Source organism: Rhinoraja longicauda, chromosome 44 (genome assembly GCF_053455715.1).
Source record: "Rhinoraja longicauda isolate Sanriku21f chromosome 44, sRhiLon1.1, whole genome shotgun sequence".
Classification (NCBI taxonomy): Eukaryota; Metazoa; Chordata; class Chondrichthyes; order Rajiformes; family Arhynchobatidae; genus Rhinoraja; species Rhinoraja longicauda.
In genome coordinates, this window is record NC_135996.1 from 4,561,065 (window position 1) to 4,586,691 (window position 25,627).

The following is a 25,627-nucleotide window of genomic DNA, read 5'->3' on the forward strand; positions in this document are numbered from 1 at the left end:
ACAGAGGGAGATAGAGAGAGAGATAGAGAGAGAGAGACAGAGACAGACAGAGAGAACGAGAGAGAGAGAGACAGGGAGAGAGAGAGGGAGAGAGACGAGAGAGAGAGAGAGAGGAGAGAGAGAGAGAGAGAGAGAGAGAGAGAGAGAGAGAGAGAGAGAGATAGAGACAGGGAGAGAGACAGGGAGAGAGAGAGAGAGAGAGAGAGAGAGAGAGGGAGAGAGAGAGAGAGAGAGAGAGAGAGAGACAGGGAGAGAGAGAGAGAGAGAGAGACAGGGGAGAGAGAGACAGAGAGAGAGAGAGAGAGAGAGAGGGAGAGAGAGAGAGTGAGAGGGAGGGAGAGAGAGAGAGAGAGAGGGAGGGAGGGAGAGAGAGAGAGACAGTGAGAGAGAGAGAGAGAGAGAGAGGGACAGCTCTGTGTGTGCTAATGGAGGTGCCAGACTGAGCAGGTAGAGGTGATGGGGGGGTGGTGAGAGGCTGCCGTGAGCCGTGCCGCGTGTCCAGGGTTGGCCGTGCCGTCATGTCCACAGTTGCCGGCGGTGCGGGTCAGTGCGGGCCCGAGACCACCGGCCCAGCGCCCGGGCGGAAGGGAAGCTGTTCACAAACTGGCAGCACTGCGGCCTGGGAGGGAACCGCCCGTCCCTCCGTCCCTCCGTCCGTCCGCCCGTCCCTCCGCTCCCCCCGGGCACCGTCCCTCCCGCGGCCGGCCAGCCCACCACCTACGGCCGCCGCTCGACGGGCTGCTGCAGGCACAGCTCACTGCCCGCGGAGATGATGGGCAAGTGGTTGTCCATGTGGTAGCTGATCAGGTGGCTGACACTCTCAAACTTGTGGTCCTTAGTCCGCACCTACACCGGGGGGGAGGAAGTGGGGGAGGGAGGAAGGAAGTGGGTGGAAGTGAGGGAGGGAGGAAGTGGGGGAGGGAGGAAGTGGGGGAGGGAGGAAGTGGTTGGAGGGAGGAAGTGGGGGAGGAAGGAAGTGTGGGAGGGAGGGAGGAAGTGTGGGAGGGAGGGAGGAAGTGGGGAGGAAGGAAGTGGGGGGGGGAGGGAGGAAGTGGGTGGAAGTGAGGGAGGGAGGGAGGAAGTGGGGGAGGGAGGGGGGAAGTGGGGGAGGGAGTGGGGAGAGAGAGGGAAGTGGGGGAGATGGGGGGAAGTGGGGAGGGAGGGAGGAAGTGGGGGAGGGAGGAAATGGGGGAGGGAGGGAGGAAGTGGGGGAGGGAGGGAGGAAGTGGGGGAGGGAGGAAGTGGGGGAGGGAGGGAGGAAGTGGGGGAGGGAGGGAGGAAGTGGTTGGTGGGAGGGAGGAAGTGGTTGGAGGGAGGAAGTGGTTGGAGGGAGGAAGTGGGGAGGGAAGAAGTGGGGCAGGAAGGAAGGAAGTGGGGGAAGGAGGGTGGGGGAGGATGTTGAGAGGGGATGGAGGGAGATGATTGAGGAGAAAGGAAAGGAGAAGGGAGGGAGGGAGAGAAGGGAGGGAGGGGAAGATGGAGGGAAATGGACGCAAGGAGGGGTAGGGAGTGGGAGGGGAAGGAGAGGAGGGAGGGAGAGGAAGTGAAGGGGGTTGAGGGAGAAGGGAGGGAGGGAGGGGAAGAAGAGAGAAATGGAGGGGAGAGGGAAGGAAAGCAGGGGGGGAAGGGAATGGGGAGAGGGGAAGGAGGGGGTGGATGGGAGAGGGAGGGAGATGATGGAGGGATAGCAGAGGGAGAGGGAGGAAGGGAGAGGAAGGAGGAGAGAGACAGGGAGGGAGAGAGATGGAGGTAGATGAGAGGGATCAAGGCAAGGGGAATGGAGGGAGGGGGGAAGGAGAGGGGTGAGGAAGGGTAGGGGGAGGGAGGGGGTGATGGAGGCGAGAGATCGAGGGTTGGAAGAGAGGGTGGGCGGAGGGAGGGAAGGGTGAGAGAAGGAGAAGATTGGCGAGGAGAGCGGGAATGGAATAAAAGAAATGAGAAGAGATTAGGATCGGAACTTGTCCATGCCGACCGAGACGCCCCCATCTCCGAACTGGTCCCGCCTGCCCACGTTTGGCCCATATCCCTCTAAACCCATCCTATCCCTGTACCTGTCCACGTCATAGACTCGTATGGAAACAGGCTCTTCGGCCCAACTTGCCCGTGCCAACCAAGATGCCCCATCTACAGTAACCCCATTTGGCCACGCTTGGCCCTTGCCCCCCTCGATTTTTTCGATCCGTGTACCTGTCCAAACGTTTGACAGAAAGAGGCCCTTAGGCCCAACTTGCCCGTTGGGAACAAGATGCCCCATATACATTGGTCCCTCTTGCCCGCGTTTGCCCCATATCCCATCTAAGCCTGTCCTATTCACGTACCTATTCACGGCACAGACTCGTATGGAAACAGGCCCTTCGGCCCAACTTGCCCGTAGCGACCGAGAAGCCCCATCTTTAGTTTAGAGATACAGCGCGGAAACAGGCCCTGTCAGCCCACCGGGTCCGCACCGACCAGCGATCCCCGCACACTAACACTATCCTACACCCACTAGGGACAATTTTTACATTTGCCCAGCCAATTAACCTACAAACCTGCACGTCTTTGGAGTGTGGGAGGAAACCGAAGATCTCGGCAGCACGGTAGCGCAGCGGTAGAGTTGCTGCTTTACAGCGAATGCAGCGCCGGAGACTCAGGTTCGATCCTGACTACGGGTGCTGCACTGTAAGGAGTTTGTACGTTCTCCCCGTGACCTGCGTGGGTTTTCTCCGAGATCTCCCACACTCCAAAGACGTACAGGTATGTAGGTTAATTGGCTGGGTAAATGTAAATATTGTCCCTAGTGGGTGTAGGATAGTGTTAATGTACGGGGATCACTGGGCGGCACGGACTTGGTGGGCCGAAAAGGCCTGTTTCCGGCTGTATATATATGATATGATATGATATGATCTCGGGGAAAACCCACGCAGATCACGGGGAGAACGTGCAAACTCCGTACAGACAGCGCCCGCGGTCGGGATGGAACCCGGGTCTCCGGCGCTGCATTCGTTGTAAGGCGGCAACTCTACCGCCGCGCCACCGTGACTGCCCCGTCTACACTAGTCCCACTTGCCCACGTGTGGACCGCATATCCCTCTAAACCTGTCCTATCCATGTACCTGTCCACGTCATAGACTCGTATGGAAACAGGCCCTTCGGCCCAACTTGCCCGTGGCGACCAAGATGCCCCATCTACAGTAACCCCATTTGGCCACGCTTGGCCCTTGCCCCTCTCGATTTTTTCGATCCATGTACCTGTCCAAACGTTTGACAGAAAGAGACCCTTTGGCCTAACTTGCCCGTGGCGAACAAGATGCCCCATCTACACTGGTCCCGCCTGCCCGCGTTTGGCCCATATCCCATCTAAACCTGTCCTATCCACGTACCTATTCACGGCAAAGACTTGTATGGAAACAGGCCCTTCGGCCCAATTTGCCCGTGCCGACCAAGAAGCCCCATCGACAGTAAGCCCATGTGGCGTTTTTTCACCCGGTGCGTGGGGGGAGCGAGAGGCGAGGATGGGGGGGGGGGTGGGGAGGACACTCACCACGCCCTCTGGGTCGACGAGGAGCAGGTGCTTGGGCTGGCCGCTCTGCAGGCCGGTCAGCACGTACTGGCCCGGCGTGGTGGTGCTCTCCCGCACCAGGAAGTCGCCATTGGCCCGCAGCAGCTTCTCCGCCTCCTTGCGGCTCATCTTGCCCTGGTACCAGGCCTCCTTCAGCAGCTGCTCCTCCATGGAGGCCGTGATGTGGCTGGGCGGGCTGCTGGCGAGGGCGACCGGCTGGGGGCCTCTCAGTGCATCCTCGAACGGCTCTGCCCACGGTGGGAGGGGGGAGAGCACAGGTTAATGCGCGCACTGCACTCAACTGGCAAACGTAGCCCGCCATTATCGGCAGAAGCCACCACACACAGTGCATTCAACCCGCTAAATTAGCCCGCTATTATCAGCAGAAGCCACCTCCAATCCTGTGGAGGGTAGCTAATGTTGTCCCACATTTTAAGAAAGGAGGGAAGAGAGAAAAAACGGGAAATTACAGACCAGTTAGTCTGACATCAGTGGCGGGGAAGATGCTGGAGTCAATTATAAAAGACAAAATTGCGGAGCATTTGGATAGTAGTAACAGGATCGTTCCGAGCCAGCATGGATTTACGAAGGGGAAATCATGCTTGACTAATCTTCTGGAATTCTTTGAGGAAGGGATGGGGTTTAATATGGACAGGGGTAGAGTATTATCTGAATGGTGTCAAGTTAGGAAAAGGGGACGTACAACGAGATCTGGGTGTTCTAGTGCATCAGTCACTGAAAGGAAGCATGCAGGTACAGCAGGCAGTGAAGAAAGCCAATGGCAAGTTGGCCTTCATAACAGGAGGAGTTGAGTGTAGGAGCAAAGAGGTCCTTCTGCAGTTGTACAGGGCCCTAGTGAGACCGCACCTGGAGTACTGCGTGCAGTTTTGGTCTCCAAATTTGAGGAAGGATATTCTTGCTATTGAGGGCGTGCAGCGTAAGTTTACTAGGTTAATTCCCGGAATGGCGGGACTGTCATATGTTGAAAGACTGGAGCGACTAGGCTTGTATACACTGGAATTTAGAAGGATGAGAGATCTTATCGAAACGTATAAGATTATTAAGGGGTTGGACACGTTAGAGGCAGGAAACATGTTCCCAATGTTGGGGGAGTCCAGAACAAGAGGCCACACAGTTTAAGAATAAGGGGTAGGCCATTTAGAACTGAGATGAGGAAAAACTTTTTCAGTCAGAGAGTTGTGAATCTGTGGAATTCTCTGCCTCAGAAGGCAGTGGAGGCCAATTCTCTGAATGCATTCAAGAAAGAGCTGGATGGAGCTCTTAAGGATAGCGGAGTCAGGGGGTATGGGGAGAAGGCAGGAACGGGGTACTGATTGAGAATGATTAGCCATGATCACATTGAATGGTGGTGCGTACAGGCTCAAAGGGCCGAATGGCCTCCTCCTGCACCTATTGTCTATTTCAACCCGCTAACTCAGCCCGCTATTATAGGCAGAAGCCGCCACACTCAGTGCATTGACATCGCTAACTGAGCCAGCTATTATTAGCAGAAGTCGCCACACAGTGCATTCAACCCACAAAGTTTGCCCGCTCTCGTTTGTTTGTTTGTTTGTTCCTGAACTACAGGCAAAACGGTGCACAATAGCGCGACAATTTTAGGCCCACCTTACCGTTAATGGAAGAAGTTTCATTGAAATCGGTGTCATGTTTTTTAAGTTATTCACATTTTAAAGTTTAAATCTATCTCCTCGGGAGGGAGGTGGAGGGGAGAGGGGTGGAGGGCGGGGGGAGAGGGAGAGGGGGAGGGGAGTGGAGGGTGGGGAGGGAGGGGGGAGAGGGAGAGGGGGAGGGGGTGGGGGGGGGAGGGAGGGGGGAGAGGGGAGGGGAGAGGGGAGGAGAGGGTGCTGCACCAATGCAGGAGAGGTTTGGGCCCAACAGGTCCACTTGGTCTCGTGTCCCTCTGAAACCTTTCCCATCCAAATGTTTTTTAAATGTTGATACAGAGAGTTGTGAATCTGTGGAATTCTCTGCCTCAGAAGGCAGTGGAGGCCAATTCTCTGGATGCTTTCAAGAGAGAGCTAGATAGAGCTCTTAAGGATAGCGGAGTCAGGGGGTATGGGGAGAAGGCAGGAACGGGGTACTGATTGTGGATGATCACCCATGATCACGGTGAATGGCGGCGCTGGCTCGAAGGGCCGAATGGCCTCCTCCTGCACCTGTTGTCTATTGAAGGGCCTGTTCCCGTGCTGTTTCGCCGGTGGGGGAGGAGGAGGAGGTGGTGGAGACGAGGCACTCACTCATGTCGAAGATGTCCTTCTGGGCGCTGCCGTTGGTATGACCGGTGCCCGGCTGCGCCTTCCCCTTCTCCAGGCTCTGCACGTTGACGTAGGACGGGTCGTCGAACAGATCCGTCCTGGCGCCGGGCAGCCCGGCCGCGGCAAACCTCTGCTGCCCGCTCCCTGCCAGGGACAGAGCCTCAGAGTCACACGGCGCACAAACAGGCCCTTCAGCCCAACCCCGTTCCCTGCTGACCATCGAGTGCCCATCTTAGTTTCGCTCAGTTTGGAGATACAGCGCGGAAACAGGCCCTTCGGCCCACCGGGCCCGGGCCGCCCAGCGATCCCCGCACACTAACACTATCCTGCACACACTAGGGACAATTTTACATTTTACTCCAAGCCAATTAACCTGCAAGCCCGCACGTCTTTGGAGTGTGGGAGGAAACCGAAGATCTCGGGGGGAAAACTCACGGGGAGAACGTACAAACTCCGTGCAGACAGCACCCGGAGTCGGGATCGAACCCGGGTCTCTGGGGCAGCAACTCTACCGCTGCACCACCGTGACCGCCCATCCATCCATTTGGCCCCTGCATGTACTGTGACATTCACACAGTGTGGAAACAGGCCCTTCGGCCCAACTTGCCCACACCTGCCAACGAGCCCCATCTACACTCGTCCCACCTGCCCGCGTTTGGCCCATATCCCTCTAAACCCGTCCTATCCATGTACCTGTCTAACTGTTTCTTAAACCCATCCCATCTCTCCTGAGATGCTGCCCGCCCCGCTGAGTTACTCCAACGTTTTGTGTTTATCTTCGGTCTGAACCAGCATCTGCAGTTTTTAGATTTCGATTTAGAACGGAGATGAGGAAAAACTTTTTCAGTCAGAGAGTTGTGAATCTGTGGAATTCTCTGCCTCAGAAGGCAGTGGAGGCCAATTCTCTGAATGCACTCAAGAGAGAGCTAGATAGAGCTCTTAAGGATGGCGGAGTCAGGGGGTATGGGGAGAAGGCAGGAACGGGGTACTGATTGAGAATGATCAGCCATGATCACATTGAATGGCGGTGCTGGCTCGAAGGGCCGAATGGCCTACTCCTGCACCTATTGTCTATTGTCTATTGTCTAAACCGAAGATCTTGGGGGGAAAACTCACGGGGAGAACGTACAAACTCCGTGCAGATAGCACCCGGAGTCGGGATCGAACCCGGGACTCTGGGGCAGCAACTCTACCGCTGCGCCATCTTGACCGCCCATCCATCCATTTGGCCCCTGCATGTATTGTCACAGAGTCACACAGTGTGGAAACAGGCCCTTCGGCAACTTGCCCACACCAATCATCCCTGTCCCGCCTGCAACTGGTCCAAAACGCCGCAGCGAGACTCCTGACGGGTACCCGAAAAAGGGACCATATCACCCCGATTCTGGCCTCTCTCCACTGGCTCCCTGTACGGTACAGAATCAACTTCAAGCTCCTCCTATTCACATATAAAGCACTAATTGGACATTCCCCCGCCTACATCAAAAATCTTCTAACCCCCCTCTCTAACTCCAGGTCCCTCAGGTCGGCCGACTTGGGGCTACTCACTATCCCGCGGTCTAGGCTTAAGCTCAGGGGTGACCGCGCTTTTGCGGTTGCAGCTCCTAGACTGTGGAACAGCATTCCTCTCCCCATCAGAACTGCCCCCTCCATCGACTCCTTTAAGTCCAGGCTCAAAACCTATTGCTACTCCCTAGCGTTTGAGGCTCATTGAGGTGGCGCTGGGAACTGTTTGTGTGCTACTGTATGTTTCATTTTTTCCTTAGTACCTAAACAGATGTACAGCACTTTGGTCAACGTGGGTTGTTTTTAAATGTGCTATACAAATAAAATTGACTTGACTTGACACCTGCCAACGAGCCCCATCTACACTCGTCCCACCTGCCCGCGTTTGGCCCATATCCCTCTAAACCCGTCCTATCCATGTACCTGTCTAACTGTTTCTTAAACCCATCCCTTCTCTCCTGAGATGCTGCCCGCCCCGCTGAGTTACTCCAACGTTTTGTGTCTATCTTCGGTTCGAACCAGCATCTGCAGTTTTTAGATTTAGATTTAGAACTGAGATGAGGAAAACCTTTTCCAGTCAGAGAGTTGTGAATCCGTTGAATTCTCTGCCTCAGAGAGCAGTGGAGGCCGATTCTCTGAATGCACTCAAGAGAGAGCTAGATAGAGCTCTTAAGGATAGCGGAGTCAGGGGGTATGGGGAGAGGGCAGGAACGGGGGTACTGATTGAGAATGATCAGCCATGATCACATTGAATGGCGGTGCGTACAGGCTCGAAGGGCCGAATGGCCTCCTCCTGCACCTATTGTCTATTGTCTATTTTTAGATTTAGAGATACAGCACGTAAACAGGCCCTTCGGCCCACCAGGTCGGCGCCGCCCAGCGATCCCCGCACATTAACACTATCCTACACACACTAGGGACAATTTTTACATATTACCCAGTCAATTAACCTACAAACCTGCACATCTTTGGAGTGTGGGAGGAAACCGACGATCTCGGAGAAAACCCACGCGGGTCACTGGGAGAACGTGCAAACTCCGTACAGACGGCGCCCGTAGTCGGGATCGAACCCGAGTCTCCGGCGCTGCATTCGCTGTAAGGCGGCAACTCTACCGCCGCGCCACCGTGACCGCCCTGCACGCCTTCGCTCAGTCCACCTGAACCCACCTGATCTCCCGGTCGCTAAACACTTCAACTCCCCCTCCCACTCCCGCACTGACCTCTCTGTCCTGGGCCTCCTCCACTGTCAGAGTGAGGCCCAGCGCAAATCGGAGGAACAGCACCTCATATTTCGCTCGGGCAGCTCACACCCCAGCGGTATGAACATTGACTTCTCTCACTTCAGGTCTCCCTGGCATTTCCTCTCTCTCCATCCCTCCCCCACCCAAGTCGCACCAGCTTCTCGTTCTCACCCAGCAAACAGCTAACAATGGCCTGTTTCCTTCTCATCGTCACTTTTCATTCACTGTTCTTTATCTCTCTACATCATCGTCTATATTTCTCGTGCAGGAAAATAACTGCAGATGCTGGTACAAATCGAAGGTTTCACAAAATGCTGGAGCAACTCAGCAGGTCGGGCAGCATCTAGGAGAGAGGGAATGGGTGACGTTTCGGGTCGAGACCCTTCTTCAGACTGATGTCAGGGGGGCGGCACAAAGAAAGGATATAGGTGGAGACAGGAAGATAGAGGGAGAACTGGGAAGGGGGAGGGGATGAGAGGGACAGAGGAACTATCTAAAGTTGGAGAAGTCAATGTTCATAGTGCTGGGGTGTAAGCCCAAGCGGGCCCAAGCGAAATATGAGGTGCTGTTCCTCCAATTTCCGGTGGGCCTCACTATGGCACTGGAGGAGGCCCATGACAGAAAGGTCAGACTGGGAGTGGGAGTTGAAGTGCTGAGCCACCGGGAGATCTTTTTTTGTTCCTTTTGTTTCTCTTTTCTCTAACTGGTCTGGAGAAGGGTCTCGACCCGAAACGTCACCCACCCCTTCCCTCCAGAGACGCTGCCTGTCACGCTGAGTTACTCCAGCACCGTGGGCCGGTGCAGCCGGCACCAACCACTCACCTTGCCCGCTGGGCGGCGGCTTCTGTGACTCGGAAGAGCGCACGTCGTAAAGATTACCCGACGTCTGTCCGACGGGCTACAGAAACAGGGGAGGGAGGAGATTAAACCACGGGAGGGAACATGTGAAACGGTTTCAAAGAAATTGCAGCAAATCGTGGACACATAGAAACATAGAAAATAGGTGCAGGAGTAGGCCATTCGGCCCTTCGAGCCTGTACGCACCGCCATTCAATATGATCATGGCTGATCATCCAACTCAGTATCCCATACCTGCCTTCTCTCCATACCCCCTGATCCCTTTAGCCACAAGGGCCACATCTAACTCCCTCTTAAATATAGCCAATGAACTGGCCTCAACTACCTTCTGTGGCAGAGAATTCCACAGATTCACCACTCTCTGTGTGAAAAAAAACGTTCTCATCTCGGTCCTAAAAGACTTCCCCCTTATCCTTAAACTGCGTGACCCCTTGTTCTGGACTTCCCCAACATCGGGAACAATCTTCCTGCATCTAGCCTGTCCAACCGCTTCAGAATTTTGTAAGTTTCTATAAGATCCCCCCTCAATCTTCTAAATTCCAGCGAGTACAAGCCGAGTCTATCCAGTCTTTCTTCATATGAAAGTCCTGCCATCCCAGGGATCAATCTGGTGAACACAGCCCAGACCGTCACGCAAACCAACTTCCCCTTCTACCGACTCCAAAGCCAGCAGCAGAATCAAGGACCAGTCTCACCCCGGTCATGATATTGTAGAATTAGGCCATTCGGCCCATCAAGTCTACCCCGCCATTCAATCATGGCTGATCCATCTCTCCCTCCCAACCCCATTCTCCTGCCTTCTCCACATAACCCCTGACACCCGCACTGATCAAGAATTTGTCTATCTATGCTTTATAAATATCCACTGACTTGTGGCCTCCACAGCCGTCTGTGGCAATGAGTTCCATAAACTAACTCCCCTCCTCCCCTCTCCCATCGGGGCAAGAGGTACAGAAGTGTGGAGACGCACACCTCCAGATTTAGGGGCAGGAGAAGGGAGGGGAGGAGAGAGGAGGGGAGGAGAGGGGGAGAGAGGGGAGGGAGAAGAGGAGAAGGATGGAGAGGGGAGAAGAGAGGAGGGGTAGGGAGAGGAGAGGGGGGAAGGGGAGGAGAGGGGAGGAGAGAGGGGGAGGGTGGAGAGGGGTGGGAGGGGAGGAGGGGAGGGGGAGGAGAGGGGTAGAGGGGAGGGGAGGAGGGGTCGGGAGGGGAGGGAGAGAGGGGAGGGGAGGGGAAGGAAGAAGAGGGGGAGGGGGGAGAGGAGAGGGGAGGAGAGGGTGGGAAGAGGAGAGGGGAGGAGAGGGTGGGGAGAGGAGAGGGGAGAGGAGGAGAGGGGAGGAGAGGGGGAGGAGAGGGGAGGGGAGAGAGGGGGAGGAGAGGGGGAGGGGGGGACGGGAAGGAGGGGTGGGTGGCACTGACCAGCGTGGCTCCCAGGTGGTTGGGGGTCTGTGGGGAGATGGCGGTGCCACGTGTGGGCCCGGCTCCCTCTCGATGCCGCTGGTCCACCAGGCCGCCGGGCGGGGGCTGCTTGCCGGGGAAGTCGTTGTAGTACTGGTGGTCCACCTGCTCCTCCTCCTCCTCGTCCCAGGCCGAGGCGTCGAAGCCCGCCATCCTGCCGCCGCACAAACCACCACCGGTCAGAGCGGCACCACCGGCATCACCGCGCCACGGACGTACGCCCAAATCGTCACCTCCACCGCGGTACATGCGTGTGCATCTGTGTGTGTGTGAGCGTGTCTGTGTGCACACGTGTCTGTGAGAGTGTGCGCACACCTGCCTGTGTGTGTGTGAGTGTGAGCGTGTGTGCACCTGTGTGTGTGTGTGCACATGTGCCTGTGTGTGCGTGCGTACATGTGCATGAGCGACCGTGTGTGCATCTGTGTGTTTGTTTGTGTGTGTGCACGTGTGTGTAAGTGCGTGTGTGCGTGTCTGAGTGCGCACACGTGTGTGAGTGTGTGCACATGTGCCCGTGTGTGTGCGTGCGCCGCTGTATGGGTGTGTGTGCGTGCTTGCGTGTACGTGTGTGTGTGTGTGTACGTGCGCATATACGTGTGTGCATATGTGGCTCTGTGTGTGTGCGTATATGTTCTGTGGGTGTGCGTATATACGCGTGTGCGTATATGTGTGCGAGTGTTTGCATATGTGCCTGCGCGTGTGCACATGTGCTTGTGTGTGTGAGTGCGAGCGTGTGTGCATCTGTGTGTGTGTGCACACGTACGTGTGTGTGCACACGGGCGGCACGGTAGCGCAGCGGTAGAGTTGCTGCTTTACAGCGAATGCAGCGCTGGAGACTCAGGTTCGATCCTGACTACGGGTGCTGCACTGTAAGGAGTTTGTACGTTCTCCCCGTGACCTGCGTGGGTTTTCTCCGAGATCTTCGGTTTCCTCCCACACTCCAAAGACGTACAGGTATGTAGGTTAATTGGCTGGGCAAATGTAAAAATTGTCCCTAGTGGGTGTAGGATAGTGTTAATGTACGGGGATCGCTGGGCGGCACGGACTTGGTGGGCCGAAAAGGCCTATTTCCGGCTGTATATATATGATATGATATGATATGATATGATACATGCCTGTGTGTGTGCGCGCACATGTGCGAGCATGGATGTGCATCTGCGTGTGAGTGTGTGCACACGTGCCTGTGTGTGTGCACACACGTGTCTGTGACAGTGTGTGCACATGTGCGAGTGTGCGTGTGTCTGTGTGCGCTTGTGTCTGAGTGCGCACACGTGCCTGTGTGTGTGTGCACGCCTCTGTATGGGTGCGTGTGAATATGTGTGTGTGTGCGTGCACACGTATACGTGTGTGTGTGCATATGTGGCTCTGTGTGTGTGTGGGCGAGCGTGTGTGTATATGTGTGCGAGTGTGTGTGTGTGTGTGAACGTGTGGTGCTGTGTGTGTGTGTGTGTGTGCATACCTATGAGTGAGTGAGTGAATGTGTGTGTTGGCATGTGTGGCTCTGTGTGTGTGTGTGTGTGTGTGTCTCTCTCTCTCTGTGCATGTGCACATACATGTGTGCGTGCGTGTTGTTTGTACGTACTCCCTGTTACTGCAGTGGTTTCCCAGCTGTCGATAGTAAAACACACACTCGGGACAATTTACAATTTCTACCGAAGCCAATTAACCTGCAAACTTGTGCGTCTTTGGAGTGTGGGAGGAAACCGGAGCGCCCGGAGAAAACCCACGCAGGTCACGGGGAGAACGTGCAAACTCCGTACATACAGTAATTTAGTAGTACAAAGCGTGCGTGTGAGTGTGTCGAGAGAGCTCAGCATGGGGTTAATTGAGCCTTGCTGTGAATTCCTGGCACTTCTGATCAGAACTGACTGGCCCACAAAGGAGACCCAGCTCGCAGCTGGTTCGAACCAGCGAGGCACTGTGCCAGTGTGCCACATTGCTTGGCAGTGCCCAGAATGCCAGCAGCTAAAGCTCTCTGCATTCCAGTCGTCAAGGAGCCGAGAATGTTTAGGCTTCAGAGATACAGCGCGGAAACAGGCCCTTCGGCCCACCGGGTCCGCGCCGACCAGCGATCCCCACACACTAACACTATCCTACACCCACTGGGGACAATTTCCAAGTTACGTAAGCCAATTAATCCCACAAACCTGCACGTTTTAGTTTAGTTTGGAGATACAGCGCGGAAACAGGCCCTTCGGCCCACCGAGTCCGTGCCGACCAGCGATCCCCCAGTCCACTAGCACTATCCTCCACACGAGGGACAATTTACATAGAGACATAGAAAGTAGGTGCAGGAGGAGGCCATTTGGCCCTCGAGCCAGCACCGCCATTCATTGTGATAATGGCTGATCATCCACAATCAGTAACCCGTGCCTGCCTTCTCCCCATACCCCTTGATTCCACTAGCCCTTAGAGCTCTATCTAACTCTCTTTTAAATTCAACCAGTGAATCGGCCTCCACTGCCCTCTGTGGCAGAGAATTCCACAAATTCACAACCCTCTGAGTGATGAAGTTTCTTCTCACCTCAGTTTTAAATGGCCTCCCCATTATTCTTAGACTGTGTGTGGCCCCCGGTTCTGGACTCCCCCAACATTGGGAACATTTTTCCTGCATCTAGCTTGTCCAGCCCTTTCATAATATGTCTCTACAAGATCATATCATATCATATATATACAGCCGGAAACAGGCCTTTTCGGCCCTCCAAGTCCGTGCCGCCCAGTGATCCCCATACATTAACACTATCCTACACCCACTAGAGACAATTTTTACATTTACCCGCCAATTAACCTACATCCCCTCTCATCCTTCTAAACTCCGGCGAATACAAGCCCAGTCTTTCCAATCTTTCCTCGTACGACAGTCCCGCCATCCCGGGGATTAACCTGGTGAACCTACGCTGCACTGCCTCAATAGCAAGGACGTCCTTCCTCAAATTTGGAGACCAAAACTGCACACAGTACTCCAGGTGCGGTCTCACCAGGGCCCTGTACAACTGCAGAAGGACTCGAATCCTCTCCAAAACTGCACACTTCGTCAGTCTGAAGAAGGGTCTCGACCCAAAACGTCGCCCGTTCCTTCTCTCCCGAGATGCTGCCTGACCCGCTGAGTTACTCCGGCATTCTGTGTCTACCTATAAGTAAAGTAGTAGTGTACGGTGTGGCGTGGTGGAAGGCAGGAGGCCGGGGCGGGGCGGGGCGGGGCGATGCGGGGGTTACCTGTCGTGAGGGGTGACGAGCTTGGGCGGGCTCTTCAGGTACTGTTTGAAGCGCAGTTCGAAGGCTTGCCCGATGGTGCTGATCACGTCCTGCGCCAGTCCGTCCGTGCACTCCAGGATGTGGCACGCTGCGAGGCACAGGGAGGGTTACAGTGGAGCGGGCGGGGGGCAGCAGAGAGCGGAGAGCGGGGCGAGGGGGGCTGGGGAGGGGGGGGGGGGGGGGAAGAGAAGGCCGGGGGACGTACCTCTTTGGTTCACGGGGTCTTTGGCGACGTAGGCGACGTACTCGACCGTGTCCTGCGGGAGGGGGGACACAAGCGGAGGCAGGGTTACTGCGGGCTGACACCAAGTCAACGCCACACTCACCACAGAGATGCAGCCCTGACACATCACTGGCAAAGCCAGCTCCTCCCCACCTCTGCCACTCTGTGTGTGTGTGTGTGTGTGTGTGTGCGCGCGTGTGTGTGGGGTGTGTGGGTGTGTGTGTGTGTGTGGGGTGTGTGTGTGGGGGGGTGTGTGTTGTGTGTGTGTGTGTGTGTGTGTGTGTGTGTGTGTGTGTGTGTGTGTGTGTGTGTGTGGGGTGTGTGTGTGTGTGTGTGTGGGGGGGGTGTGTGGGTGTGGGTGTGTGTGTGTGTGTGTGTGTGTGTGTGTGTGTATGTGTGTGTGGTGTGTGTGTGTGTGGGGTGTGTGTGTGTGTGTGGGGTGTGTTGTGTGTGTGGGGGGGGGTGTGTTGTGTGGGTGTGTGTGTGTGTGTGTGTGTGTGTATGTGTGTGTGTGTGTGTGTGTGTGTGTGTGGGGTGTGTGTGTGTGTGGGGGGGGGGGTGTGCGTTGTGTGGGGTGTGTGTGGGTGTATGCGTGTATGTGTGCGCCCAAGAGCAAGTGTGTGTTTGTGTGTGGGGGGGGGGGATGTGTGTGTGTGTGTGTATGCCTGTGTGTGTGGGTGTGTGTGTGTATGTGTGTGTATGTGTGAGCGAGTGTGTGTGTGAGGGTGAATCTGCCTGTGTTTCTGTTTGTGTGTGTGTGTATGTGTGTGTGTGTGTATGTGTGTGCGTGTGAGCGAGTGTGTGTGGGTGTGTGTGAGAGGGTAAATCTGCCTGTGTTTCTGTTTGTGTGTGTGTGTGGGGTGTGTGTGTGTGTATGTGTGTCGTGTGTGTGTGTGTTTGTGTGTGTGTGTGCCTGTGAGCAAGTGTGTGGGTGTGTGTGTGTGAGGGTGAATCTGCCTGTGTTTCTGTTTGTGAGTGTGTTTGTGTATGTGTGTGTGGGGTGTGTATGTATGTGTGTGTGTGGGTGTGTGCGTGTGTGTGTGTGTGAGAGTGAATCTGCCTGTGTGTGTGTGTGTGTGTGTATGTGTGTGCCTGTGAGCGAGTGTGTGTGGGTGTGTGTGTGTGTGTGTGCGCGCATGTGTGTGAGTGAAGCTGCCTGTGTTTGTGTGTGTGTGTGTGTGTGTGTGTGCACGGGCGTGTATGCGTGAATGGGAGAGTGAGTATGTGCGTGTCCATGCATGTGAGTGAAAGAGAAAGCGAGGGAGAGTGAGAGCGTGTGCAAGAGAACGCGGGTGTGCGAGGGCGTGCGTGTGCGAGAGTCTGAGAGAGAGAGCATGTGAGAGACGGAGCACGTGAATGCTGGAGTTGACGTAATGGGACAAATGGGCTCATTCTGCTCCGATAACCTATGTCACCCCTCTTCAGCCCCCGGTCTCCACACTGAGCTCACCTGTAGCCCCTTGTTTCCGTGAGGGTTTGACTTGCGTAGTTTTTCTACTGTGCCCCGGTACACATGACAATAATAAACAGATGCCAGGCAGTCGAGGTGGATGTAAACTGTGTGGTCACAGGCCCGTCTGGTCACTGGGGAAAGGGTCCAGCTAGGGGTTGCCAACTATCTCACTCCCAAATACGGGACAAAAGGTGACGTCACCGCCCCGCGCCCCACCTGACCTCACCCAGCCAGCGGCCACGTGCTCTCGGTCCACCGCCCGGGCCAGGAGGCAGGTTGCTATGCAACCTCCGTCAGGCGGCGTCCGGGCCTACACGGTCTGGGCCTACACCATCCGGGCCTACACTGTCCGGAGCTAAAATGTCAGAAACCTAGAGTGTGGGGACCTAAACTGCCGGGACCGATAAAACGTTGGGGCCTATGGCGTCCGGGCCTACAGCGTCCGGGCCTACAAGGTCCAGGCCTACAAAGTCCGGGCCTACAAAGTCCGGGCCTACAAAGTCCAGGCCTAATGCAGGACAAGGGCGTTCCCGTACGGGACAAACCAATTTAGCCTAAAATACGGGATGTCCCGGATAATATGGGACAGTTGGCAACCCCTAGGTCCAGCCATGGTGGAAAGGATAATATACTTACTGGATCACCGCCTGATGCAAACGAAATGGACTGCATGTGGTGATTGGCAATTATCTGCAATTAAAGGCATTTAGTTTAGTTTAAAGATACAGCGAGGAAACAGGCCCTTCGGCCCACCGAGTCCATGCCGACAAGCAATCCCCCCACACAAACACTATCCCACACACACAAGGGACGATTTATACTTCTACCAAGCCAATTAACCTACAAACCCGCACGTCTTTGGAGTGTGGGAAGCAACCGAAGATCTCGGAGAAAACCCACGCAGGTCACGGGGAGAACGTACAAACTCCGTACAGACAGCGCCCGTAGTTGGGATGGAACTCGGGTCTCTGGTTATGGTGCCCTGAAATTGGGGGGACTATGTATAAACACGGTTGTAATTTCTACATGGCGAAACCAAAATGTATAAAAACGGCCTTTATTAAAATCTGACAATGTGCACTTTAAGCACATGTGATTTTTTTCTATTACAAATCTCAAATTATGGAGTACAGAGGCAAATAAATAAATGATGGGTCTTTGTCCCAAACATTATGGGGGGCACTTTATACATACACTTGGATACCCACATACGCTCACACTCTGACACACACTCAGATACACACACACACTCAGACACACATATGCATAGGCACATACAAAGAAACATTACACTCTGACACACACACTCACCCTTTCTCTCTCTCTCTCTCAAAAACAGGCACACATTCTTTCTCACACGCACACACATGCACGCACGCACACACACCCCCACACACACACCCCACACACGCACGCACGCACGGACCCAGTCCCGTCCCGTGCTGTGTTGCACTCGGGGCTTGCAGACACGGACTCACCTGCTTGCAGTCGGGGGCCATGAGGTTGAGGCTGCTGGTAGTGATGGTGAGGGTGATGGGCAGGCCGGCGAACTGCAGGTTGCTCTTGCCCAGGATGGTGCTGAGGGATCGGCTAGAAGGCTGAGGGGAACACCAACGCACAGGCCGTCAACGTCACCCCCACCGCCGGACGCCCACAGCGACAGCGGAGATAGCCCACGCCCAATGCGTTTATCTTCAGAGACACCGCGCGGAAAGCGGCCCTCGGAGTTACCAACTTCCTCGCTCCCAAATACGGGACAAGGCAACGTCACCGCCTCGCGCCCCACGTGACCTCACCCAACTAGTGGCCACGTGCTCCCGCTCCACCAATGGTGGCCGCTCAGGCCGGGAGGCGGGTTGCTATGCAACCTCCGTCAGGAAGCACCCGGGCCTCTGGGCCTACAGTGTCCAGACCTACACTGACCAGGCCTACACTGTACGGGCCTACAGTGTCCGGGCCTACACTGACCAGACTTCCAGCGTCCGGGCCTACAGTGACCAGGCCTACACTGTACGGGCCTACGGTGTCTGGGCCTACAGTGTCCGGGCCTACAGTGTCCGGGCCTACACTGACCGGGCCAACACTGTCCGGGCCTACACTGACCGGGCCTACACTGTCCGGGCCTACACTGTACGGGCCTACACTGTAGGCGTCTACAGTGTCCGGGCCTACAGCGACCCCCGGGCCTAATACGGGACAATGGCGGTCCTGTACGGGACAAACCAATTTAGCCACAAAAAACGGGATGTCCCGGCTAATACGGGACAGTTGGCAACCCCAGCTGTCTGTGTGGAGATTGTACATTCTCCCTGTGACAGCCTGGGTGCTCCAGTTTCCCCCCACATCCCAAAGATGGGGGTTTGTTGGTTAATTGGCTTCTGTAAATTGCCCCCTAGTGTGTGGGATGGGAAGGCGGGATAAGATAGAACTCTTGGGAACATGCAGGAAAGAAAACTGCAGGTGCTGGTTTCAATCGAAGGTAGACACAAAATGCTGGAGTAACTCAGCGGGTCGGGCAGCATCTCTGCCTCGGGAGAGAGAGAGAGGCAGGCAGCATCCCTCGACCAGAAACGTCGCCCATTCCTTCTCTCCAGAGATGCTGCCTGACCCACAGAGTTACTCCAGCATGTTGGGTCCGCCTATTGAGAACGGGTGATCGATGGGACTCTATTCCTTGGAGCACAGAAGGCCAAGGGGTGATATTAAAGAGACGTATAAAATCATGAGGGGGATAGAGAAAGGGGAACGTAGATTTTTTGAATCACCAGGCACGGTGGCGCAGCGGGTGGAGCTGCTGCCTCACAGCGCCAGAGACCCGGGTTCCATCCCGACTACGGGTGGGAGGAGCAGAGAGTGGGGGTGGGATGGAGAGTGGGACTGGGGAGGGGGGGTGGTGGTGGGGAGAAGAGAGTGGGGGTGGGGGGGGGGAAGGGGGACAGTGGGGGTGGGGGGGGGGCAGTGAGAATGGGGGTGGGGCGAGTGTGTGGAGGGAAAGGTGGGGTTAGGAGGGGGGGTGAGGGTGGGGGTAGGAGGGGGGGTGAGGGTGGGGGTAGGAGGGGGGTGAGGGTGGGGGTAGGAGGGGGATGAGGGTGGGGGTAGGAGGGGGGTGAGGGTGGGGGTAGGAGGGGGGTGAGGGTAGGAGGGGGGTGGTGGGGAAAGGGGAGGTGGGGGAGAGTGAGAGTGGGGCTGGGGGAGGAGAGTATGAGGGGGTGGGGGGAGGAGAGAGTGGGAGAAAGGGGGTGGTTGGGAAAGGGGGGGTGGGGGAGAGTGCGAGTGGGAGAGAGAGTGGGACTGTTGTTGTCTCTGGAGGTTGAGGGGAGACCTGATAGAAGTTTCTAGAATGATGAGAGGCGTAGATAGGGTAGACAGTCAGAACCTTCCCCTCCCCCCCCCCCCCCCCCCCCCAGGGTGGGATGTCAAAGACTAGAGGGCACAGCTTTAAGGTTAATTGGTTTCTGTACAGGAGATGTGCGGGGCAGGTTTTTTCACCCAGAGGAGGGTGGGGGTCTGGAACGTTCTGCCAGGGGTGGGGGTGGGGGTGGAGGCAGATACGATCGTGGTGGTGAAGAGGCCTTTGGACGGGCGCGCGGATATGCAGGGAATGGAGGGGTATGGATCACGGGCGGGCAGAGATCAGTTTAACCCGGCGTTGTGTACGGCACGGGCACTGTGGGCCGAAGGGCCTGTTGCTGTGCTGCGCATTGAACCTTACTGTGAGTTCTGTGACAGTTTAGTTTACTTTAGTTTAGGCCCACCTAGTCTGTGCAGCCCAGCGACCACCCGCACACTAACACCATCCTACACGCTATTTTACAGAAGCCAATTGACCCACAAACCTGCACATCTTCGGGTGTGGGAGGAAATCGGAGCACCCGGAGAAAACCCACGCAGGTCACGGGGAGAACGTACAAACTCCATACACAGACAGCGCCCGTAGTCAGGATCGAACTCGGGTCTCTACCACTATGCCGCTCGAAAGGTCACGGTGCCGCGGCATTAGAGTGTGGGCCCGGACAGTGTAGGCCCGGACAGTGTGGGCCCGGACAATGTGGGCCCGGACAGTGTGGGCCCGGACGGACAGTATGGGTCCGGACAGTGTAGGCCCGGACAGTGTGGGCCCGGACACTGTAGGCCCGGAGGCGTGGGCGCCGCCTAACGGAGGTTGCGTAGCAACCCGCCTCCCTGGGCACGTGACCGCTGGCTGGGTGAGGTCACTTGGGGCGGTGACGTCACCTTGTCCTTATTTGGGAGTGAGGTAGTTGGCGCCCCTATCCACAGCCCTCTGTGGCATTGAAGGGCGGCTGAGGTATTCATGGTTGACCGGGGCTGGTGTGTGGTCTGCTGTTGATGGCGAGAGCAAGCAAAATGGGCGGCACGATACTGTACGTTGAGATCTAAACAATTTAGTGCAGGTGATTGCGAAAGGAAGCTCTAACCACAGAGGGCCCTCAGTGTGAGCTGGCCCGGGGAGCTGGGAGCTGATTATGGAAACAGCCTCATGACTATTTAATGTGCACTGGCTCAGTCTGAAGGTCAGATTCACCGACGCACCTTGGAGGAACTGTTAGTGCTGTGGCTGTTGAGCTCAGGAAGGTACTGCAGATGCAGGCGCACACTGAAATGCCGGAGTACTCAGCGGGTCAGGCAGCATCGCGGAGAGAAGGAAAGGGCGACGTTTTGGGCCTAGTCCTTCTTCAGACTGGGGTTTAGCTTAGTTTAGTTTAGTTTAGTTTAGAGATACGGCGCGGAAACGGGACCTTCGGCCCACCGAGTCCGTGCCGACCAGCAATCACCCGTTCACACTGGTACTAGGCCGGGGGGCGCTGTAGGCCCGGGCGCTGTAGGCCCGGACAGTGTTGGCCCGACAGTGTAGGCCCGGACAGTGTAGGCCCGGACAGTGTTGGCCCCGGACAGTGTAGGCACGGACAGTGTAGGCCCGGACGCAACAAAAGCTTTTCCCGGTACCTCAGTACACAAGAGGTGGCACAGCGGTAGAGTTGCTGCCTTACAACGCTTGCAGCACCGGAGACACGGGTTCGATCCCGACTACGGGTGCTGTCTGTACGGAGTTTGTACGTTCTCCCCGTGACCAAGGGTGAAATCCGAGCTGAGGAGATGTGGGATATGGGGATACGGAGTGTCGGAGAGAGAGGGATGAAGGGGAGGCGTTTGAGGAGGGAATTCTGGAGGTTGGACCGCTGAAGACGGTGACGCTGATGGAGAGATGGGAATTGGAGGTGGAGAAGACAGCAAGGGGGGGCAGTTAGTAAATCGGACAAGGTGACCACTCCGTGGCTCCAAATTGGTTTGTCCCCTACGGGACCACCCTTGTCAATTTTTAGGCCCGGGGGAACGCTGTAGGCCCAGACGGTGTAGGCCTGGACAGTGTAGGCCCGGGACACTGTAGGCCCTGACACTGTAGGCCCGGTGGACGTTGTAGGCCTGGACAGCGTAGGCCCGGGGGACGCTGTACGCCACGGGCAGTGTAGGCCCGGAGGCCTGGGCGCCTCCTAACGGAGGTTGCGTAGCAACCCGCCTCCTGGCCCGGGTGGCCGCCATTGGTGGAGCGGGAGCACGTGGCCGCTGGCTGGGTGAGGTCACGTGTGGCGTGGGGCGGTGACGTCGCCTGGGCCTCCGAGCCTACACTGTCCGGGCCTACACTGTCCGGGCCTACACGGTCCGGGCCTACACTGTCCGGGCCTACAGTGCCCCCGGGCCTAATACGGGACAAGGGCGGTCCCGTACGGGACAAACCAATTTATCCCAAAATACGGGATGTCCTGGCTAATATGGGACAGTTGGCAACCTAGTCTCGCCCCGAAACGTCACCCATTCCTTCGAGATGCAACACCTGTCCCTTTACCTCCCCCTCAACTCCATCAAAGGACCCAAACATTCTTTCCAGGTGAGACAGAGGTTCACCTGCACCTCCTCCAACCTCATCTATTGCATCCGCTGCTCTAGATGTCAACTCATCTATATCGGCGAAACAAGCGCAGGCTCGGCGATCGCTTCACTGAACACCTGCGCTCGGTCCGCATTAACGCCACTGATCTCCCGGTGGCCCAGCACTTCAACTCCCCCTCCCATTCCCAGTCTGACCTCTCTGTCATGGGCCTCCTCCAGTGCATAGTGAGGCCCGCCGGAAATTGGAGGAGCAGCACCTCATATTTCGCCTGGGCAGTTTGCGGCCCGGTGGTATGAACGTCGACTTCTCCAACTTCAGATAGCTCCTCTGTCCCTCCCTTCCCTCCTCCTTCCCAGATCTCCCTCTATCTTCCTGTCTCCACCTATATCCTTCCTTTGTCCCACCCCGACATCAGTCTGAAGAAGGGTCTCGACCCGAAACGTCACCCATTCTTCTCTCCCGAGATGCTGCGTGACCTGCTGAGTTACTCCAGCATTTTGTGAATAAACCCATTCCTTCTCTCCTGAGATGCGGCTTTTTTTAACCGTCGGTGCCTCGAGGCTATTCTCGGTAGCTCTCCACCACATCCCAGCCCAGACCTTTACTCCGTTCCCAATGGATTGCTGTGTGCTGCTCTCTGCTCGGCAGGCTCGATGCCTGCCACGGCTTTAGTGCAGTCAGAGCCCATTAGACGTCGTCACCAAGATGAAATATTCAGGACGATCAATGCAATTAAATATTGAGAGGCCGAGCTGGAATTGCGTGCAATGCTTTTAGCAGCAGCTCCCACGCGGCCCCCGGCAGATTCCATCGAAGTTCGGAGAGCGGAAAAGCAACTGGGCTGCCGACTGACGGGAAGCAAGGCCATTCGGCCCAATGGCTCCCAGTCCCTGCTAGCTCCCAATCCGTGTTGCATGAGACGTGGGGCGGCCATGGTGGCTGGTTATTAGCGCGCAACAAAAGCTTTTCCCGGTACCTCAGTACACGAGGTGGCGCAGCGGTAGAGTTGCCGCCTTACAGCGAATGCAGCGCCGGAGACCCGGGTTCCATCCCGACTACGGGTGCTGTCTGTACGGAGTTTGTACGTTCTCCCCGTGACCTGCGTGGGTTTTCTCTGAGATCTTCGATTTCTCCCACACTCCAAAGACGTGCGGGTTTGTAGGTTAATTGGCTTGGTGGTAAATGTAAAAATTGTCCCCAGTGGGTGTAGGATAGTGTTAGTGTGCGGGGATCGCTGGGCGGCGCGGACCCGGTGGGCCGAAAGGGCCTGTTTCCGCACTGTATCTCTAAACGAAACTAAAAATGAACTATGGACTGTCTTTGCTGCACTAAGGACGTTTGGGGAATTTTTTTGCACTTGTCTGCGGTTATTAATTTATTGAGTATTTGTTTACTACACATTATCTCTGTGCATTATGTCTACAGCCCTGTCGAGCTGCAGGAAGTAATAACTTAGTTGTTCTGTTTCTGGTACATTTGACAATTAAACGTTCCACTCTCTTGACTGTGTGTGTGTGTGTGTGTGTGTGTGTGTGTGTGTGTGTGTGTGTGTGTGTTTTCCCCCCGGTGGGCCGAAGGGCCGTATCTCTAAATCTAAAAAAAAAAAAAAATCTAATCAAGAATCTACCCACTGACTTGTGGCCTCCACAGCCGTCTGTGGCAAAGAATCCACAGATTCACCGCCGTCTGACTAACGGGTGGATTCAGCGTTATAACTCAACAATATTCAGACCATTACCTTCCGTCTCCTCATCACTCCTTTCGCTCCGGGTACAGCTTCACACACCACGCCAATTGCTTCCCTGCAGGAAGGAATCGCAAGTCATTCACCCCACATCATCGCTGTTCAATGCACCCACTCACAACTCACAACATGACTCCCCCAACATCGGGAACATGTTTCCTGCCTCTAGCGTGTCCAATCCCTTAATAATCTTATATGTTTCGATAAGATCTCCTCTCATCCTTCTAAACTCCAGAGTACTGTGTGCACTTTTGGTCTCCAAATTAGAGGAAGGACATTCTTGCTATTGAGGGCGTGCAGCGTAGGTTCACCAGGTTAATTCCCGGGATGGCGGGACTGTCGTATGTTGAAAGAATGGATCGACTGGGCTAGTATACACTGGAATGTAGAAGGATGAGATGGGGTCTTATTGAAACATATAAGATTATTAAGGGATTGGACACGCTAGAGGCAGGAAACATGTTCCCGATGTTGGGGGAGACCAGAACCAGGGGCCACACAGTTTAAGAATAAGGGGTCGCGCCATTTAGATCGGAGATGAGGAAAAACCTTTTCACCCAGAGAGTTGTGAATCTGTGGAATTCTCTGCCTCAGAAGGCAGTGGAGGCCAGTTCGTTGGATGCTTTCAAGAGAGAGCTAGATAGAGCTCTTAATGATAGCGGAGTCAGGGGGTATGGGGAGAAGGCAGGAACGGGGTACTGATTGAGAATGATCAGCCATGATCACATTGAATTGCGGTGCTGGCTCGAAGGGCTGAATGGCCTCCTGCACCTATTGCCTATTGTCAAAGCCAGATACAGGATAAAGGGAACAGTGCTTAGGACAGGTTAAAGTCCTGTGAAGTCTGGTTAACGATAGTCCGAGGGTCTCTAATGAGGTAGATAGTAGTTCAGGACCGCTCTCTAGTTGGGGAGAGGACGGTTCAGTTGCCCGATAACAGCCGGGAAGAAACTGCCCCTGAATCTGGAGGTGTGCGTTTTCACACTTCAGTACCTCTTGCCCCGATGGGAGAGGGGAGGAGAGGGGGTGACCGGGGGTGAGACTGGTCCTTGATTGTGCTGCTGGCCTTGCCGAGGCAGCGTGAGGTGTAGATGGAGTCGGTGGGAAGGTAGTCTGGTTTACATGATGGTCTGGACTGTGTCCACAATTCTCTGCAATTTCATGAGGCTTTTGGGTAGAGCTGTTCCCAAGACATGCCCTGATGCATCACGATAAAATGCTTTCTATGGTGTATCTGTACTGAGCTCAGAAACAGGCCCTTCGGCCCGCTGGCTCCGTGCTGACCATCGAGCGCCCATCTATCGTAATCCATTTGGCCCTCCTTGTATTGTTGATTCAAGTCATAGAGTCACAAAGCGTGCAACCAGGCCCTTCGGCCCAACTTGCCCACACCGACCAACATGCCCCATCTCCGCTAGTCGCACCTGCCTGCGTTTTTGGTCCATATCCCTCCAAACCCGTTCTATCCACCTACCTGTCCAAATGTTTCTTAAACGTTGCGATGGTCCCTGCCTCAACTACCCCCCTCCGGCATCTCGTTCCGTACACCCACCACCCTCTGTGTGGAAGGACGGCACGGTGGCGCAGCGGTAGAGTTGCCGCCTTACAGCGAATGCAGCGCCGGGGACACAGGTTTCATCCCGACTACGGGCGCCATCTGTACGGAGTTTGCACGTTCTCCCCGTGACCCGCGTGGGTTTTCTCCGGGATCTTCGGTTTCCTCCCACACTCCAAAACAGGCCTTTCGGCCTACTGAGTCCGCACCGACCAGCGATCCCCGCACATTAACACACTGGGGACAATTGACACTTATATCAAGCCAATTAACCTACTACCTACCAGGTATGTAGGTTAATTGGCTTGATATAAGTGTCAATTGTCCCCAGTGTGTTAGTGTGCGGGGATCGCTGGTCGGTGCGGACTCAGTAGGCCGAAAGGCCTGTTCCCGTGCTGTATATCTAAACTAAACTAAACTAAAAAAGCGATGGGGGTAGATTTACACAGAACAAGATCCCACAAACAGCATCGTGCTAGTGACAGACAGAATTTTGATTTTTTAAAAACATTTTTAAACTTAATTTTGGCAGAAAAATGTATGACTCACCTTGTGACCTGCGTTCTGGTGTTGAAGTCTAACGCTCTCATCGACTGAAGTACTTCCACGCAACCC

General features: G+C 55.5%; 1 protein-coding gene across 1 annotated transcript; it reads right to left on the reverse strand.

Moving 5' to 3' along the window:
* Positions 1–279: 279 nt before the first annotated feature.
* On the reverse strand, positions 280–25,627 carry shc1 (SHC (Src homology 2 domain containing) transforming protein 1). The gene is made up of 11 exons (XM_078431824.1): positions 25,562–25,627; positions 23,452–23,515; positions 17,284–17,403; positions 16,442–16,495; positions 14,335–14,386; positions 14,091–14,217; positions 10,839–11,031; positions 9,387–9,462; positions 5,800–5,961; positions 3,524–3,789; positions 280–846 (listed from the first exon to the last, which is right to left on the reverse strand). Exons 1-11 carry the CDS (start codon positions 25,600–25,602, stop codon positions 718–720), a joined length of 1,284 nt encoding a protein of 427 aa, XP_078287950.1. The 5' UTR covers positions 25,603–25,627; the 3' UTR covers positions 280–717.